The 19,405-nt window shown below is 40.3% G+C and overlaps 1 protein-coding gene across 1 annotated transcript in view; it reads right to left on the bottom strand.

Moving 5' to 3' along the window:
• Window positions 1-449: 449 nt before the first annotated feature.
• LOC306969917 (junctional adhesion molecule 3B-like) overlaps window positions 450-19,405 on the bottom strand; it is a 44,665-nt gene continuing 25,709 nt past the window's right edge. The window contains exons 2-9 of the mRNA XM_079565706.1: window positions 4,373-4,441; window positions 4,123-4,236; window positions 3,892-4,044; window positions 3,189-3,391; window positions 2,417-2,516; window positions 2,205-2,334; window positions 2,066-2,120; window positions 450-908 (exon numbers count right to left, since the gene is read on the bottom strand). Coding sequence (XP_079421832.1) covers window positions 873-908; window positions 2,066-2,120; window positions 2,205-2,334; window positions 2,417-2,516; window positions 3,189-3,391; window positions 3,892-4,044; window positions 4,123-4,236; window positions 4,373-4,441 — 860 coding nt within the window. The 3' untranslated portion in view covers window positions 450-872. The remainder of the gene's footprint in view (window positions 909-2,065; window positions 2,121-2,204; window positions 2,335-2,416; window positions 2,517-3,188; window positions 3,392-3,891; window positions 4,045-4,122; window positions 4,237-4,372; window positions 4,442-19,405) is intronic.

Below are 19,405 nucleotides of genomic sequence, written 5' to 3'. Positions count from 1 at the left end.
TTAATATAATATTAGTGTAATACTGAACACTATGTATGACAGCACGACGCCATTATCCTGGACAGTAACTTCAATATATACAAGATCAACAGCAAGCATAGAAGGACACTTACGTAAATCAAGAAAACGCAGCACTGATTGTGTACAGTGTTTCACAGCATTTGACTGGCACTCATCAAAGCCTCATACTAAGACTATCTACAAACATTGACATGGAAGTCTCTCACGACAATACACCGGGCTCCCCATACCCACCCCACCCCTCGCACAAATTAAATATATATGTAAGACCGCCCATCAAGAACCTCATCTTGATATGCTAAATAAAACAAGTCCGGTTTCATTTGTCGAGCCTTTCTTTCAATTTCATTTCAGCGCAAAGGTGTCACTCCTCACTAAACACTTTTTTTTTATCCACAACCAAAATAAACAAAAAAAGAAAAGAAAAAAAACACATGTTAGTAATTTACAAATATTTAAAAAAGTAAACCTTTATCTATAGGCATCTTAAAATATATTCCATCAAAAATAGTCTGACAATTTTTCAACAGTAGAAAAGAAATGTAATACAAACGGCAAAAGTAGAAATGATAGGTTGAAATGTCCTTTTTGTGAATTTGGCAGATTATTGTTGACTCATTGAAAACCATGCAAAGAAAAAACACTTTTAAATTAAAGTAATGACTAATAAAGCAGTCCCCATTTGCCTGATGCATTTCCTGTCGTTGTCCTGTAAAATATGGTCACCTTTGGCAAACGTTTGTAATTGTGTTTCCGTGGTGCCGCGAGCATGAAGTGCTTCTGCACCGTGCGCTGGTCGCACTTGTCATGTCTCTCACTCGGCACATTGCCCTTCTTCAAACTCTCCCTTTTCAGATCACAAACGAGGACTTGTGTCGAAAATCACCCTGCAGAGACAAAGCAAACGACACAATTACAACTACAAAAATACAACTAATGTGAATAAGGATAACAACAGAACTTTTGTGTTTTGTTTTGTTTTCATTTGACCTATTTAACCAGGAAAGCCTCACTAAGATTTCAGACTCTTTTTCAGCTGTTTATGTTTTTAGTTATAAAGGAAACCGAAAACAGACACAGGGAGAACATGCAGCTCCACACAGAATAACAGCCCCTGGCCCGGTATCAAAGCAGTTACGCAGAATAAAAAATAAAATAAAATAAATAATAATAATAATGATCCATCCATCCATCCATTTTCTTCCACTTTTTCGTTGCCGGGTCATGGGGGCAGCTGTTGGAGCTGCCTCAATCACACTGCACCAGCCCCTTATGGCTCCTCCTGCAGGTGGTGGGTCCACAGAAGGACGGCCTCACGATTCTCAGGCCTGTTGGTCTCTCATAAGGGGCTTCTGAATCACTCTTTGTCTGACCCGTCACCTAAGACCTGCTTGCCATGGGAGACCCTACCAGGGGCGTGAAGCCCCCGAAAACAGAGCCCCCAGGAACATTCAGGTCCTCAAACCCCTCCACCACGTTATGGTGGCACTTCCAGGAGGGGCCTACACTTGTATTGCACTTTTCAAGCTTGTGTTAACAAGTTTCTCAAAGCACAATACTGTAGTCATTATTCAGTCGCTCCATACTCGGTGGTGGTAAGCTACTAATGTATCCACAGCTGCCCTGGGGGTAGGCTGACGGATGTGAGGCAACCAGTCTGTGCCATCGGCCCCTCCGACCACCACCTACCACTCACACACACACACTATGTTCATTCTGACCTATTGTGCATGTTTTAGTGGTAGCGGAAATCAGGGTCCCCGGAGGAAACCTGCGCAGACACGGAAAGCACAAGCGCTAACCACTGTGAAACCGTGCCGCCCAATATATCCAATAATATACTAATATTATTGGATTCACAGTACGGTTGTGATCTTCAGCCATTTTGATGTCTATTCCTACCAGGGGTACACGTGCATTTAGCGGGAGATTCATTCTGATTCACTTTTCATTTTCCAGATTAAAGAGAAGCTGAGTGACGTTTTTTACATTAAATCAATTCATATATATTTTATCCTAAAGGATTTTTAAAATGTGGAAATACCTCGTCATCTGTCCTGACATAGTCCACTCCATCTCCTTTCGATGGAACTTTGTAACTGTAAGATGTAAAAGAAATCACATGTTAAGTTAGTCCTGTAAGACTGAAAAATCCTGAAAAATATGATGAAATGATGTCTTACTTGTTTCCAGCCTGTTTCTGGCCGGAGAAATAGCCTTTTTTGTATGCACAGCAGATTCCTACTGTTATACACAGGAGCACCACAACCACCACCAACACACCCAGGATTATTCCCATAATGTCAATGTCGTCTGTGTCAAAAAACAAACATATTAACATGGGCACATCAATCAAAACAAATGAAATATTATTAGTTTTAGAAAGTGCACTTACAAACTTCCATCTGTTGAGGTGGACACTCTGCATAACCTGCATCGTTCTTCGCTCTGCAGTAGTATTCACCTGCATCTTCTTTTCTAACGGCAGTGAATTTCTGTAATGCAATACAGACAATTTCTTTATTATGGAGTTATTTGAAGCACTGAATATGTAAACATTGACTCTCATTGTAAATAGAAATGTGCCAGAAATGTATGCAATATACTGTAGGGCAATGATATAAAAACATTGATTGGTTGTGCTGCCTAAATAAGAGTCATAATTGTCTAGTTGGAAATATTTTAGTTGTAACAAAAAAACATTTACATTTATTTGCAGTATTCCACTGAACTGTGGTTTGTGGGCATCATCTTTCCTACGGCTAAGAGGAGTGATAATTTTGTTTTCAGTGGAGCTTCTAAAAATAACCTCAGGAGATAACAAGTGGAGTAGAAAGAACATTCTAGAGATTTTATATTGATGATATTTACTTTAAACTCTAAACCTGAACAGCTTATATTGTCGGACCACTCACATGAACACAAAGAGTGTGATGCTTTAAAGTAGCCTTATCTCAGCAGAGTCACAGGCAGGTTTAAGACTATTCAAGGAGTCGATGGGCTCGTGGAATTGAGGAATGTGCAAACGGGAGCAGCAGATTCCCCTTGTGGGTTTAAGCCATCTCGCACCATCATCTGTCTCCCCAAAATATCTGCTCCTACCCCTGGGCGCCAGGCCACTATCCCGCCCTCGCCGCCATGTATGCCCTCCAACACATGTTACTAACCAGCGTTCCCGCGTCGGCGTCGAGCATGTATGTGGAGTTGAAGAACTTGTAGCTGGCCTTTGGGTCGTCTGGGATCTCCTCCCTGCTTTTGAACCATTGGTACTGAGACTTGGGGAAACCCTCTTCTTCCAAACAGCTCAGCTCCGCCGACTTCCCAACGGGCACCGATTTTGGGACGCTGCATTTGGGCATCACTGGTTTCACTGTGCAGAGCATATATAACTTTCTTTAACATGTGAATCTTTCGAAACAGTCATTGGGAAACACAATCATGTCATGGCGCTGCCAGGACATTCTAATGTAACAATGTCAGTCTGACCCTTTCGCTGGACTGACAGTTCTGGTAAGACGGGTACATGATTTTTGGACCGTGCCAAACACCAAAACACGCAGAGGCTTTCTTTAGAATTGCAATAGCAGAGATGCGGTTTCAGTGCGCTCCTCTTATAGCCCTTAACACGCCTTTGCAGCTGGGTAGGTCTGATCACAACGTATCCTCGCATGTACTGTATGCCACAGGGTTAGAGCGACCTACAACACGGTTTCAGCTTACAGCATCACAAGAGTGAATCACTGAGCAAGGCTTACTTCTCAGGGGAAAAGAATGGATTTTCTACACTTTCTAAGAAATGCTTTGCGTGTTGTGCGATTGACAGCCTTTTTAGACTTTGTAAAGACTATCACGACAACATCCTCCTCATACCTCTAACAGTGAGGTCAATCACAATCTCGTCAAAGGACTTCAGGTCTTCTGGGGCAGTGACCTCACACCGATACTTTGCTGTGTCCGATCTGGTCGCATTAGTGATCACTAACGTGGCTGGTTCTCTGATGACGGCTCTGTTCTCCAAATCACCTGTAAGTGAAACATGTGTCATTATATCTTAATATAGCGCTTGTACATACGATAATCTATGACATTGATGCACATTACCTGACACCTTCTTGTCAAAGTACACATAACTGGGCCCTTCGTTCTTGATCTTCTTCCATTCTATCCTGGGATTTAGCGTTGAAATTGACTCAATCAAACAGGATAATTCGATTTCTGCAGAACAAAGAAGAGGAAATGAATTCTGGGTGAATGTGAAAAGGCATGTTTCACGGTCTGGTCAGGCGCGCGCATAGAGGAAGGTTTGGTTTGACATTTAAAACATTGAGGGCATTTGGTTATTAGCACTTACTGTCAAACTCATCGGTCCAGGGGGACTCGTTGTCCGTTCTCAGCACCACCGCTAACACACTGAAGTAGCCTGCAAAAACAAAGACAGAAGAGGCGATAAAGCCGAGAATCACTTCCTCACAGTGGGGTGATCTCATGCTGAATAACACATCGCACCAGCATCCAGGGCAGCTCTTGTTCTAACAGCATCCTTGGGCATGTTTGGAACTCACTGTGGATTCACTATTCCGCATAATCAATAAGAAAGCGTGGCCTGTTCACATCAAAACACCCCACTGTCACATCATCCTACATTAGACCGATAATATGAGCAATCTGCCGCTCTTTGCCCTTGTGCAGCCATCACGCGTCTTCCGTTTTTAGTTGGTCAAAGCATTGTGTGTGTGTGTACGTATGTGAGAAGGGTGGGGGGAGTGCTGTTTCTATGCACAGTGCATAATTGCGCAGGGAGGCATGTGGCCTTTTCAGGGCAAGCTCGCCATGCCAGGAGTTCAAGCACCCGCCCTCTCTTGCTCCCCCCCCCCTCTATGTCTCTCTCTGGGCCTCGTGCTGTAGCCCATGTGGGACTAATGTTGCAATAGCACCCCGGAAAGATGGGTGTCGGTATGTTGTGGAAAAGCGGGGGGATAGGGCCTTGGGAGGGGGCACTGCTGAATCATCCTGACAGTGACAGCCCATGGTCCGCGACGCACTTCCGCATGAATGTTAACTGAAGGGAGCACACTTAAATTAGGACTATGACTGTACACAAGCACAGCTGTCATAGAATAAAATCTGATTTGGTGAATGCGTCTTCGTCAAACGCTGCTGTCATAAACACAGACACTGACGAGACACAGTTCACACGGCATTGACATGACGGACATAAATTACTCCTGTGCGTTTTACTGTGTACAGGACACGCTATAGTAAACTGTACATCGAGGAAGAACAGACACTACAGCTGCAGACGCTACAATGGTGCCAGAAAAAGAATCTTCACTTGAATCGAGCACATTTTTTCACCGATATCTAAAAGCTTTAAAAAAAGCATAATCAAATAGTGACGAAATTCAGGATGAAAACGCAACAAATATATGACAAAATCAATACAAAAAGCACTGGGAAAAAGCGATGAAAAAGCAACAAAAACCCCACAAAAAACACAACAAAAAAGTGACAAAAACGCTTAAAAAATATGACACAAACACAGTGACAACTAGGGCTGAACGATATGGACAAAATTTCATATCTCAATTCTCATGCCAGATATCTCGATATCGATACGATACGATATAACTATGAGATAGGTGAAAACTAAGCATTTTTCAGAAAACAAAAGAGTGCAGTTTTATTGATGAAAATCCATATCATTCATATCTTTCCTTTTCGATTTTAATATTTTGAATGTTCATATCTCGATATAAATACGATAACGATATGTTTTTCTTTTGCGATATTGATATCTTGAATGTTCATATCTCAATATCGATAGTGCCAAAGTGACTTTTGTATTTAACATTTGGGTACTGGAGAAAATGCCCTCAGTTCAGGCGGGGGTCTTTCTTTATTCAAATTTGAAACTTTTATGCTAAATTAATTTAGCTACAAAACTCTTATCAACAACTCACTAAGTTTATTACTGACCCCTGATGGAAAAATAGTAGAATTTGAATGGTTTTTAATTCCAATAGAGTTTGATTGTGTTTTGTCATCAAACAAACATGGACTCTAAATTGCCTTAAAACATTTCTGCACCTTTTCTGGAATTCAATTGAAACTTAATTCCACATTGCATATCATATATTTCTTTTGGTCAATAAGCCAAAGAATACAAATAGGAATTTATGAGGATGTGTTAATTTAATGAATGCATTAAACCCAAATTGGAAGGGGTTAAAATCTGCTTATAAATAGGCCTAATTATGTACTTTTACTCAGAGGATTATGGCACGGATTTAAGAAGTGCGTAAAACAATGTGTAGGTGTTGTTTAAAGCTAATTAGCGGAGTTGTATTTCTTTTGGAGACTAGCCGCCCGACCTCCACCAACTGTCGAGCGGCGTCTTGGGTCACCTGCTCCGGCAGACAGACAGGCTAAGCTGATTAGCCCACGGCCTTTTCTGGAGATCATGACAAGACAACAGCTTGTTTTTAGCCGCTGCTGTCAGTAATTACGCGACGCAGAGGTCAAAAGTAGGTCACACCTTAGCTCGACAACAACACCCACGTCGTTTTCTGCGCCGTTCCAACACTATCCGGGGATGAGATGTTAACACTTGCACGCCCACATTTTCACAGCTATGTATATTACATGAATGTGCACGTACAATTTTGATGATTGGATTCAGTAGCCCTTCAATGGACTGTGAGGCTGTAAAGCGACACTGCGGAGGGTTCGAGGTTATTTTTTACTATATGTAATATCAAAGGTGCACCTAGGGCTGGATACCGTTAAACGATACCAGTGTGATATCGGGAAAAACTATCTTTATATTCAAGTTTTGATGCAGTTGGTCATCAAAAAGTGGGGGGAGATAATGTAAAAGAAAAAAAATTGGAAAAAATAAAAAAGGGGAAAAATTAGGAAAAACGTTGGGTAAAGAAATTGAGAAATTGGGAAAAAAACAATGTCATAAATGGGATAAAAAAATAAGAAAAACTTTTTTGTTCAAAGGAAGTTTCTTGATTGTTTCTCCTCAAACAAATGATACAAATGCAAGGAATAAATTAACATTATTAATCTGTTTTCTGGTTCTAGTATTGAAAAAAGTATCGGTCAGGTATTGGTATCGAAAACCAAGTATCATTAAAGGGACTACACAGAGTTTAAAAATGTTAAAAAATATATATATTTTCCTCCCCCTACATGTTCTAGCAATGTCCTAAAGTGTGAAATGAGCCCAGACCTGTTCACCACAACTGCCTCTAAAATGTTAATGTAGAAGCTGCAGTTATGCATAAGACCTGAGGTGGCAGTAGTGAGCATGAAATTACTAACTTGCATCTAGTCTCTTTAAAGTACAAGTATCTAAAAAAAAATACAACGGTACCCAGCCCTATAGGTGCACCTAATGTTCACCCAGACACAGGTTTTACACAGCTTTTGGAAGAGGGTTTAACATCTTCAAATTCATGTTTGGCTGCCAGCAGTAGTCAAAGCAAAACAGCAACATCTGCTTTGAGACGAGCTGGTAGTACACAGAGCAAAGTTACAAATCAGGTATGAAGAGAGGCGAGCCAGCTCACAGTATGACAAATATTCTTGAGTTGAAGGCATTTCAGAAAGTAACCCGGAATGAAATTGGTTCTTGTGTTTTATATGGATGAAATATTGCACAGTATGGCTTTAAGTATGCTCCTTTAACATCAATATCCCAGCTAAATAAGTCATGCATTAGCATTAATGCGGTATGGTGCTACTCCGGAGACGACCTCGCCTTCAGAGGGAATTAATATCCATAATAAACATGGAATTGAGATAGTAAAACTTCACTTGTTTAAATTTCTGGAGCCAATTTCAACAAATCGTCCTTGTAGTGGCTCGCTCCCAAGAGGACCAGCCTGGGTTTACTTTCCGAACACCAGCTCCATAACAGATGCGCAGGAAGAACTTTTTCAGAGAGCTATACAGAAAGAGAGTCTGCACTTTCTTAAGAAATGTGACAATCAAAACAAAACCAATCCGGTTGAATCCTGTTCTCAATTTCTCCGCCTCGCTCCGTTCAATGCCACACACAAAAAGTGCACATATTTCTGAGAGAAAAGAGCATCTTTGACTTCCGCTCTGCAGCTGTATGTAGGACGTTTTTGATAAAAAGTCACGGAAAGTGGATCTTTTTCACATTGAAGGTTCGCACAATAGCAGTTATGCGCCGCTCATCTGTTTAAACGCAGCGAACAAAAGTTAGCGTTTGATAGTCATTGAAGTCATTGCTAACTTCTGGAGTGGAGTTTCAAATGAACCTCTTGTACCTCGCTACCAAATACCAGCTGTAACTAGGCCAAGTATGTGAAGGGTCCAGAATATCGGGATGTCCTGTGTTGAAATAGAAGCTTTGTCTGGCAGTAAATAATTCTGACAGATTATTATAGCATTGTGAGTTTGGGTTTAATGCGGCATTCAGTTTCATGTTTGGATTGAAAGGCCTAATGCAGTTAGCTCTCTGTATCTCAGTCCTCTTTAAATCATGGAGTATTAGCGCAGATTAGCTGACTAAGTGAGCTTGACGTATGGGTAAAGGGTGAGGTCTGAAATGGAAACAGCTGGGAAGCCACCACTCGAAAAAGTTCATCTCCATAATGCTCTGAGACGGTAAACAGGAAGGAACTCCGTGGGGATTTAAAAGGCTCAGGTCGACGGGCAACAAGTCGGACTTATGGGAGGGGATTTATGGGACTCCCCCTCTTCATTAAGAATCCAATAGGCTCGTAAATATTCAAGCAATCTATCCGGCGAACGGGCAAATGCGGCATCGTTCTCTAGCACCAACGACAACACAAACGGCAATCCGATGAAGACTGAGGAAGTGCTGACCGGGTGATATGAGAGTGGTGTTTCCCATCTCTGACACATCCTTCCTTGGTTATGGATTCTCATCCTGTCTGCACATTAACACTTAAAACTTCCCAACAGTATTAATCAACTCTTATCTGTTCACAATAAAAAGCCTGTTCAAAACATTACACATTGTAGCTACATTAGCATCTTTGTTGTTGCGCAGCCCAATACCAAACAAGTTGTTTTTTTTGTAAGAGACAGAACAGCACTTTCATTCTCTAAATTAGTTTCTTTTTTAAGATGAAGTAGGTTATATGTTTATTGGTACTTTGAAGACCATTGAGAAGTTGCACAAATGCATGCGTAATTATCTACCATAGCAGAGCTGCAAAATAATCGGCGGCCTCTCATTAAAGAAGCAATTTTCTTCCCAGATATATTCATCTATTGTTATGTTTCGCTCCCAGCTGAGGTATGCATTGTTAGCATGTGTTATGTTGATGATTATTAAGCCATGCAGGTGGTTGGTGACCGGGATGTGCCACTTTTTTTTTTAGTCTCGACTCTCCTCTTGATGTTGTCTAGCGGATCTCTCAGCGGATGGACACAGCCACGAGAAGCCTGGAAATCATCAAATCTGCTGCTTCAAAGTAGTTTTTTTTTTTCTAATCTTCCCTTCCACCCCTACATTGGGCATTAGGGCGCTCTGTGTAATCTTGGTGTAATGCCCTGGTAAACCCCTCAGGTTTTACAGCGCTGAATAATAGAAAAGGCCCACAGGAGCTGGAAATTTTCTTGATGCTTCGCACTGTGTAATGAATCCCTCCTACTTTTCTGTTGGGCCCCTTGAGAGCCCGCTTGTTTCCTGCACTGCCTCCTCCGCAGATCCAAAGAGGTGAGGCGATATCATAAATAGAAAGGATCAATTAGGCAACCCCGAGCGGCTCCCCACGGAGCGCCCTTACGTGCCGCCTGTGGAGAATATTCCCACGCCCCTCACATCAAAGTGCGCACACCTACTTTTTATTATCACCAACCAGTTGCTGTTTCTCTATCCGCTGCCTGAGCCCCATGTTGTTTTGCAGCTGAGTAACCAGCATCGCCGGCAATTAAGCAATTTATTTACTCACTATTTGGTTTTATAGTTCTGACTAATTAGGCCATGTCCCTTGACCGCCTCGCATTATCACCAAGGTCATGTGCTCCCAATCGGGCTGAGTCATGGGACAAAAACGCCACACGCCGCCATATTGGATAATGTTTCTCATGCAAATAATGTCAAACCGAACCAGAATTGAAATCACAAAGCTACTACTTTCTCACTTTTTTACTGACACAGAGGCAACAGGAATTACTACAACCAGCACAAACTGTAGCGACATCTTAAACCACCTATTTTACAAGTATTTTGCCTAAAATGCTAACGAATGATTTGCAACTGCAGCTTACTGGTCTAGTTTAATGCAATAGAGTTCAGGATCGTGATGTCATATCGCTAAGCATCATGGGATTTGCAGCAATAATAAACGAATGGATATTTTAAAAGGTAAAATGCTGGAGTAACTGTTCACATCAAAGCACTTGGACACTACGGTGATAGATGTATTTACCAGTTGTACTGTTTTTAGCTAATGTTAGTCTATGGAAAATGTTTGCTAGTACCCACAAACATAGCGGATGGTAACAATGAATTTTCCTGAACTCAACACAAACACAAAATGCATCTTCACCCCTTAACCTTCTGCTTGACTCGATCTTAGAGCCTTTAGGCCAGTGTAACACCTCATTTGAAAGCTAAGACGTACAAAACTCTTCTAAGCTTCTTCCTTGTTTTTGTTATCACATTTTAGTAGTTTTTTTTTTCTTCTTTTTCACGTTTTTGTCAGGTTCTCAATTTGTATTTGTATTTTTTTTTAGCCTTTTGGCCACATTGCATGTAATGTAACTGTGACCAAGCCACCAAAATGTGACCAAAACATGTCAACAAAAACGTGATGAAAACACAAACAAAAAGGACAAAAAAAGTGACAATCATGACGAGGAAGAAGCTTTTATCGGTCTTTGCTTTCAAATGAGGCATCACAATGGCCTATAGGCTGTAAGCTCCAGTCAAGAAACCTTTAGATTTGGGTTAAGTCAAACTGGAGAAAATCACTGGGTTAAGGCAAGGGTTAAGAGGTTAAATGCTAACGAAGGATTAGCAACTGTGATTAGCTTACAGGTCTAACATAGCCTAATGCAATATAAAAAGTCTTGTAGCGACTAAAAGATGCTGTGTAAATGTTTAAAACTTTCAGTGCCTATAAAAGTGCTACTGGCCAAAAAGGAAATTTGGTTCAACTATGTATTTTCAAACTTTTAACGATAAATATTGATCAGTTTCTGCCAACTTTTTTTAATTTATTTTTATTTAGTTTATTTCGAAAAATTTAAAAACAATGATTATACAAGTAATGGATACCAATACAGCAATTGTTCAAAAAGGAGTGGGTTGAAGTGTGACCTTTAAGTCAACAAAAAGCTGTTATCCTCCAGTATGGCACTGACTGTCCTGCGTTACCATGGAGATCAACTGTGTTACGTCACTTTCAATAAAGATGCAGACACTTTTCCACTAGTTTTTGCCATTTTCTAGGGGAATATTAACTTATTTATCACACATAAATATTGTCAAGTGTAAATCGGGCCCATATGGATATTTTATCACAGCAGATTGTTTAGTAGAAGTGAAAAAACGGCAGTCGTAGCAAGCGCTGGCTAGCTGTTAGCATTAGCACGATGCTAACATGAAGCATCGTGTTAGCATTCTCCGTTATTTATGTATTTATGGGCTGTTGAACCACTTTGCTCCTCCCCATGTCTTTGTATCTTTATTTAGTAGAAAACTATATTCATAATTCAGCATTTGTTAAAGTAGTTTTTGAATAATTAGAGAAAGTTTAGATTTTTCTTAAAATTGTTTTCAAACATGACCATATATGGGGGATTCCAGAGATGCCATCTGTATCTATAGATGTTAAAGTTTATAAAAGTTACATCATTATGGTTGACGTGGGAGGAGGGGGATTTCCATTAATAGCAGTAAGTATCAGAGACGGCTTTAACACCTGACTATAGGCGACGCTGTCGGTCTGAACGAGCATGTGCATCCAAACACACGTGCGAACCCAGCGGCACCGACACTGTAGCGATCATTGACTGCACGGGGCTAATGTTACATGAAAAACACGGCCTACATAACTGCCATACTTAGTACAAATTTAGGTGAATGAGGGATGCGCACAACAATACAGAAGGTGAAACGCCAATCAAGCGGTCAAGCGGCCCCCGGTGGGCAGTACCACCGCTGTGTACGGCTTGTCTCGCTTTTAAAATAGATGGACATTTCACATGCTGTGCTTAGGTCAGACGCAGTGCAAGGCTGAACTTCACAGGGCTATTACGAGCAAAATTCAGCGCATTGCTACATCAGGTTTACTCAAACAGGAAAACTAATAATTGGTCATGTTCTAATATTTCAATAATATTGCCAAAGAAGCATCACTTACAGTTTCATCAACAAGTGCAACATTGAGCAACACAGTGTAATCGACGGCAACAGCAGTCTTAATATTTTATAATACTCTATAATACTTCTTTAACTTATCGAACAGTTGATTAACTGGTTTATTATCAACAATTGTACATTATATTTCATACTAGCAAGCAGTTTGTCCCCACTAATAATCATCATTCATCACAAAGTGTAAATTCTCTTATTAACCTCTTACCCCCCACCTTAAACAAGCACATTTTCTTCAGTTCAGCTTTACCCAAATCTAAAACTTTCTCAACTGGAGAGCTTATATAGTCATAAGACCTTGCAGCATTGTCATCACCTTTTTACAGTTTTGTGACGATTTTGTCATATTTATTTTAAACTTTTTTGTCGCGTCTTTGGAACCTTTTTATTGGTTTTTCATCACCTTTTTATCTATTTCTTTTGTTGCGTTTCATCCTTGTTTACATCTCTTTTTTTGAAGTTTTTAGATATGGGTAATGCTGAACTGGATGAAATGTTGGATGACCTAAGAGGTTAAAGGGGCTAGATGCAAGTTGGCAATTTCATGCTCACTACTGCCACCTCAGGTCATACGTGTAATTGCACCTTCTAAATCAAGCTTGTGCATGAGTAGTAGTAGCAAGTTTTTGAGTGACAGTGCAGGATTTTAGAGGCAGTTGTGGTGAATGTCTGGGCTCATTCTACATATTAGGACATTGCTGGAACATGTAGGGGGAGGAAAATACATAATGTTAACATTTTTAAACTCTGTATAGTACCTTTAAATATATGTCTTAGGCTTGTTTTTCAGGAAAAGGTAGCCAAGTTTATAGTGAGATCTTAAACATGTTGTAGGTTCTTTTCTCTTCTTTGTACAGCATAACAATGAATTATTTATTAGTCTAATTGATAAACCCCATCATGGCGACTAATCGATCGGCAGCTAAACGATGAACACCCCCAAATATCCAGTCACAGCAATGACCCGAGAGACGGATCGAGTCATATCCATTTTCGATGCCAGCTGTCTCTCGTGGTGCGGCGTTAAGAGGCTGCCAAGTCTGCTTCGGGCTGTCACTGATGTGTCCCTGTGAGCAGTCCCTGTTGGCCTCAGCACTCAGAGACTTTGAGGCCTGTAAATGTTTATGTTCGCACACAAACCAGGCTACACTTTTTTGGCTCTGCACACTAGCCGCTTAACGGTCAGGCCACGATACATCAGCGTTCATTAGAGCCTCCAGCTCAGCACGGCTACACAGGACCAGCGTGTAGTTCGTGCTAGTGTTACAGAAACTATACATCAGTGCCAGTATCAGGGCTGTGACTGCTCGGACATGAAAAAAACAAGATTATTTTATCTCCGGCAGCTTTAAAGACAGTGACAGCTTTTTGTGTTAGGGCGGCAGGATTTGGGTATTACAGTACTAAAACAAATGAGATTTTTAAGAGTATGTCTGAAGTATGATTAGATTTGTGATTCATGCTTTGAAGCAGTACTAAGTAACTCTTGCCCCTAGAAGCCATAAGCGCAACTGCAGATGTCGTAGCAAGTTGCAATTTTTTAACTTATTAATTGTCTTGGAGAGTAAATACTACGCTGATAGAAAAGGCGAAGGGAGAGAGGGATATTGTACATCCAATTATACAATAGAAATATTTTTTTTCACTCAAACTTGGCTGTAAATACTGTTTAAAGTGACGTTAGCCCGCCGTTAGCTTTGCCCGTTAGCATGTTAGCTTCTTCTTCGTGATTCTATTAGTGTGTATTGGTGGCTCCGGTCCCGGTGCAGTCAAGTTGCAAGCATGGTTTTCTGGCCAGAGACACCAGAGGGAGATGAAAGACCCTCCGATCATCCCATAAGCACTTGTATTACCCCCACAGGGACTACGAAAAGGATTTATTAAGGTAAACACGTTACTTAGTTCTGCTTTAAATTGAAGATTCACTGTGCACATGTAAATAACTTTGAGAAAATTGCTTAAAAGTTTATTTTTTCTCTTGGAACAAAGCATTTGTATCAATTTCATGAACTCTCAGGCTAGTTTTCTAGGATTTCTGTGACACTGACCCTGAAAAGTGACCCTGCAACTTGTGAAATGTGCCTATAAACCTGTGAAGATTCTTGATATTACAAATACTGTATGTTAAAGCCAAAACAAAAACAAAAAAACCAAGGCACTCCTCCCACATATTTCTTTTCTAAAATCTTTAAAACATAATGCTGGTGTAATGCAGACACCAGCATTTTGTTTCAGCATAATCAGCCCAGCACAATAAAAGCTTTTTAAATGTAAATAGAGAATTATGATGTGGGAGGAGTGCCTTGTTTTTTTCTGTTTTTCTTTAGAGTCTTAGCGCCCCAACACCAAAGAGCACCTTCCCCCAATAACTAATTCTATCATTGACCTCCTGAGCACTTTGTCTGTGTTTTTTTTTACTGTATGTTTGAGTATTGTTGTTTATAATGATAATAATAATTAAAATGAAACACATGACAAATCCTTACGAAGACAGACATTTTTACTGTTGATTATAAGACATTAAATAAGCGAAATAACTGCCGTCTTTCTGATTTGCATTGATTACGCTGATGTCCTTTTTAATAAACCGTTTCCCAATGTGAATGAATATCCTCCGTTGTGTGTACAGTAACAATAGAACCATTTACCATCCCAGACATTATTTATGGAGCACTTGTTAGCAGCTGTATACTTGTATATGATTACACCGAGTAGTTAAATGACCCATTCATTCTATGTAAATACTTTCAGACTGGAGGCGAGGGGAAAAAAATGAGGAGCTCCTTCCGTGTCTTCCGCGTCTTCGCCTAAAGAGACTGCTAATTTCCGTTTGACAAAAGTCTATGATGTCAGCGGGGACACAAAGCCAGACAAATTGATTCATAGGAGCGTCACACATCACCATAAGCTCCTTTCTGAGACACCTTTACCGCTCCAGCCCAGACACACCGCCGCTTCAGTTCCCATAGCAATGTGTTGTGATCATTTCCATAGTAACTGCATTTTCTTTACTTGCCTTACACATCGCTCCCCTGCTCCCCCGCATCCCCCAAACCCCCCCCATGACCACCAGCCAAGAGGAGCCCACCTGTTTAGTGGGTGAAAGTGGCTGCGCGGAGCCTTCCTTAAATGAAAATGTTGGATGTGATGACAGGGAGAGTTTTCGAGCTGAGCTGGCAGGGACAGTGACCCCCCGAGTCCCTTTGTCTCACAGCTGTGGCCACCTTTTCCTGTTCGCGAGTCTGCATTTAACTTAACCTCTCACCCCCGCACTCTCAAGGACCGCCGTCACCGCAGCGCGTGAGCCCGTAGCTATTTACAGTAAGAATACATCATACAATCGACTGGGGAGACCACCTACGTCAACTTTCATTTTAATCCAGCACTTTCAGGAACAGATTTCGTCTGAGCAATGCAAACATTACGTCCTCTGTTTGGAGTCCGCATCAAGTCTGTTTATGGATTTACGCATTCTAAGAGAGCCCCTGGGACAACTGTCTGTCAACATAAAGAAAGCATCTAAAACGTGTCAAATAGATAAAATCCAATGGTAAACAGAAAAAGAAGACGCGGGCTGGGAAACTTATGATCTGAATATCCGCACCTTCAATATGTCATGATACCACTAATGTTAAAGCCGCACTATCTGATTAATGTGTGGTTACATCACAAGATCAAAAAGCAGGTCACAGAACCATTTTCAGTGGGTCATGATTTCACCTTTATAAGCCAATTTAATGCTTATTCAACAATAATTGTGGGGAAAATACTGAAGAGAAAAAAAACAAGAGCTGACCCCTCAAAAGGACCACTTTCTCCAAATCCCAGTGTTATACCGCAAACAGTATAGATACAGACGGCATCCTGTCATAGGGGGCGTGGCTTCTGGTGAAATATTAACTTAATTATCACAAGCCATACATACCACGATGCTAACATGTAGCATCATGTTAGCATTCTCCGTTATTTATGTTTTTATGGGCTGTTGAACCACTTTTCCCCTCTCCATGTCTTTGTATCTTTATTTAGTAGAAAACTATATTCATAATTCAGCATTTGTTAAAGGCACACTGCGTAACATTTTGGACTATACTGTTGCTATCAGTACAAAACCGACTCCTAATGACCAACTCCACACAGAAAATGATATTACTGCAGTGGGTAATTAAAGAATGGATTTGGATGAGAACCCAACCTATTTAAATCTGAAATTCAGCTGACTTTAGTCGACATCTGCATGGAGACTGGAGACGTACCCACTCCTGGTAAAGTTACAGTCATTTCTTAGGAGAGCTGAGCCGCTCACAGTAACAGCACTAAAATAAATGCTTGTATTTCAATTTTATTTATTGGGTAAAATTCTAAGCGGTGTGGCTTTAAAGTAGTTTTTGAATAATTGGAGAAAGTTTTGCATTTTTCTCCAAATTGTTTTCCCCCTTAACTCTTTTCAAACATGACCATATGTGGGCGAATCCAGCGATGCCGTCTGTATCTTTATGACCTAAAACAGGGTTCAGAGGGCGCGGCACCTAAGTAAATGTAATCGCATTATCGACAGTATTTGCTGCATTTTTAGACACAGGTTATTATTGATCTTTGGCGAGTGTAATATTTCTCAAAATTGTCTTGGGAAATGTGACGACAAACATGACGCCAATTCTACTTTTGCTGTGGGTTATCAAAATAAAGCATGAAGGAAAGGACGTGATATATTTAAACCAGCAGCAGCATCTCCATGGAAACGAGCAAGTAAAGTCCCGCTCCCTGCAAAGTTACGAGTCAGGTTTGAGGAAAGTAAAGAACTGACCACAGCCACTATGATAGTTTTAAAGTACAATAATTTCTTAGGATAAAAAATAAAACAAACATGCCCTCTTTCTTGAAATAAGCCGCAAAATGTGTAGTCAGTGTTGTTTAGTACAATAAACCAGGAGAGCACGATATCAAAACAGTATCGCCAAATAAAGTAATAAAAGATAGATCGGAGTATCAATATTTTGTCACACCCTTTATATAAATGACTCACAGGCTCCTTCAGCTGCTGAGCAAATGTCACCAACATTTGAGCTCGTAGACGGATGGACCCACAGCAGCTTGTCACTGCAGCAGCAACAAACTTTGGGCGTATTCGGAATTCGCGGCTATATTAAACCTATTGCCTGGAATGGTTGAGCGAAGTCGGGCTTTACCGGGAGGCACATGTCGGCCTCAGAGTTTCCATACGTCCTAATGAATGTAATTAAGCCGGAATGACAGAGAATGCGGCGGCGACGATAGTATGTGATATGCTAAAGCTGCTCTGAGCTATTGCTAGTGTTTATGTCTCACTGTGTGACAAGCACATGATACATTGTGCATGTGCTGAAAGAGGTGATTTTGATTGACTATGACAAGACATCGCATCCTATATATTACATTTTTATTGGACTTTGCTGGAGTGGTGTTGCTGTTCTACATATGGAAAATGTGTTTTTTAGACAATGTGAAAATGTCACTTTCACGATAACAATAATCAAGCTAATACTTTTCTTAGTTGGGTTAATGAGTAGAGGCCATGTGGGATGAAAAACAGTGTATTGTGTGTAGGGCTGGGTACCGTTACATTTTTTCCAATACCAGTACTTTAATTAATGACACTTGATTTTCAATACCGATACCTGAACGATACCTTTTCCGATACCCATACTAAAATATTTGTCGCATAGAACCAGAAAACAGAACAATAATGTGAGATCGAGCTCATCTCCAATGTCAGGAAATGTGTGAAAACTTGGGAATAATAATAATATAATTGTGGCAAAAAAAAGGAAAAACTGGGGGGGAAAATTTGGAAAAAAATGTACAAAAATAGGGAAGCATTTGGAATAAAATGGGGGAAATTATTGGGAAAATTGGACAAAAAATGGGGGGAGGGGGGGAAATTAATGAATTGGGTAAAAAATGGGGGGAAAGGGGAAAATAAAAATGAGGGGGATAAAAAAGTGTTAAGAAAATGTGAAAAATGGTGCAAACATGGGGGACAATGGGCCCACACTACAGTATCTTTTTTAGTAGTACCTAAACCTTTTATTCGACACCACACTAGTATCGTTTTATGGTACCCAGCCTAGTTATGCGAGTGCTACAATCCGGCGTGGCGTGTTTACAAGCATGAGCCTCGTGTGTGTTCCTAAAATGCACTGACAAGGTTACAACAAACTAAAAGGTAGGAAAGTATTGCTTAATGTCTATCCCTGTTACGATTACAACATTTGAACTTTGATATATATTTGGGCTGAAAATGATTAAGATAAAGACCATTTTATGACAAGAATCTGTATGTAAAGCATAAAAATGACAATAATCCAACTATACCTAATGTAACGTAATGTTTTACTGCCTCAGCTGTCCCTCTGAGTCAAAATGTGACACGTACAAAAAAAATCATAATGCAATGCAAACCTCACACATCAGGCTTAGTTTTTCACAAATAACTACTTTTGACTATTGACTGTTGCCGTGCCGACCATGTTAAGTCAATGGGAAATGTTTACCTTCTCCTATGTCACTTCCTGTCAGCAGCTTCAAATTCAAATAAAAGTAAAGTTTCTGCCCAACATTTCTTCATTAAAAGTGCTGCTTCACTGAAATGAAATGATAATTATGCAACTGATGAACGTTATCCTTCTAAATAAGTCATATTTTTAAAAGCATTATAACCTGTCATATACAATTGAAGTCTGACAAAAAAATACAAATAAAGTGAAGATGATTTAGCCCCGAACTATATAATTAATGTGATTCATTGAACAAGTCGACATAGTTTTGTCGGTTTCTTGTGCCTGATATTGTAATCTTGCATATCTTCCAAGCAACAGTTTCGATATAATTACCCACTTATATTACACTGCATTACAAAGTTTTGGGTCATTTCAAATACCAGCGTCTAACTACTGAATTCCCAGAGCATTAGATAGGTTACACGCAGTACATTTCTGTATTTTCCCGGAATGT

This window comes from Gobius niger (genome assembly GCF_951799975.1).
Source record: "Gobius niger genome assembly, chromosome: 11".
Classification (NCBI taxonomy): Eukaryota; Metazoa; Chordata; class Actinopteri; order Gobiiformes; family Gobiidae; genus Gobius; species Gobius niger.
Note: the sequence above shows the minus strand (reverse complement) of the source record. Positions and strands in the feature narration are given on the sequence as shown.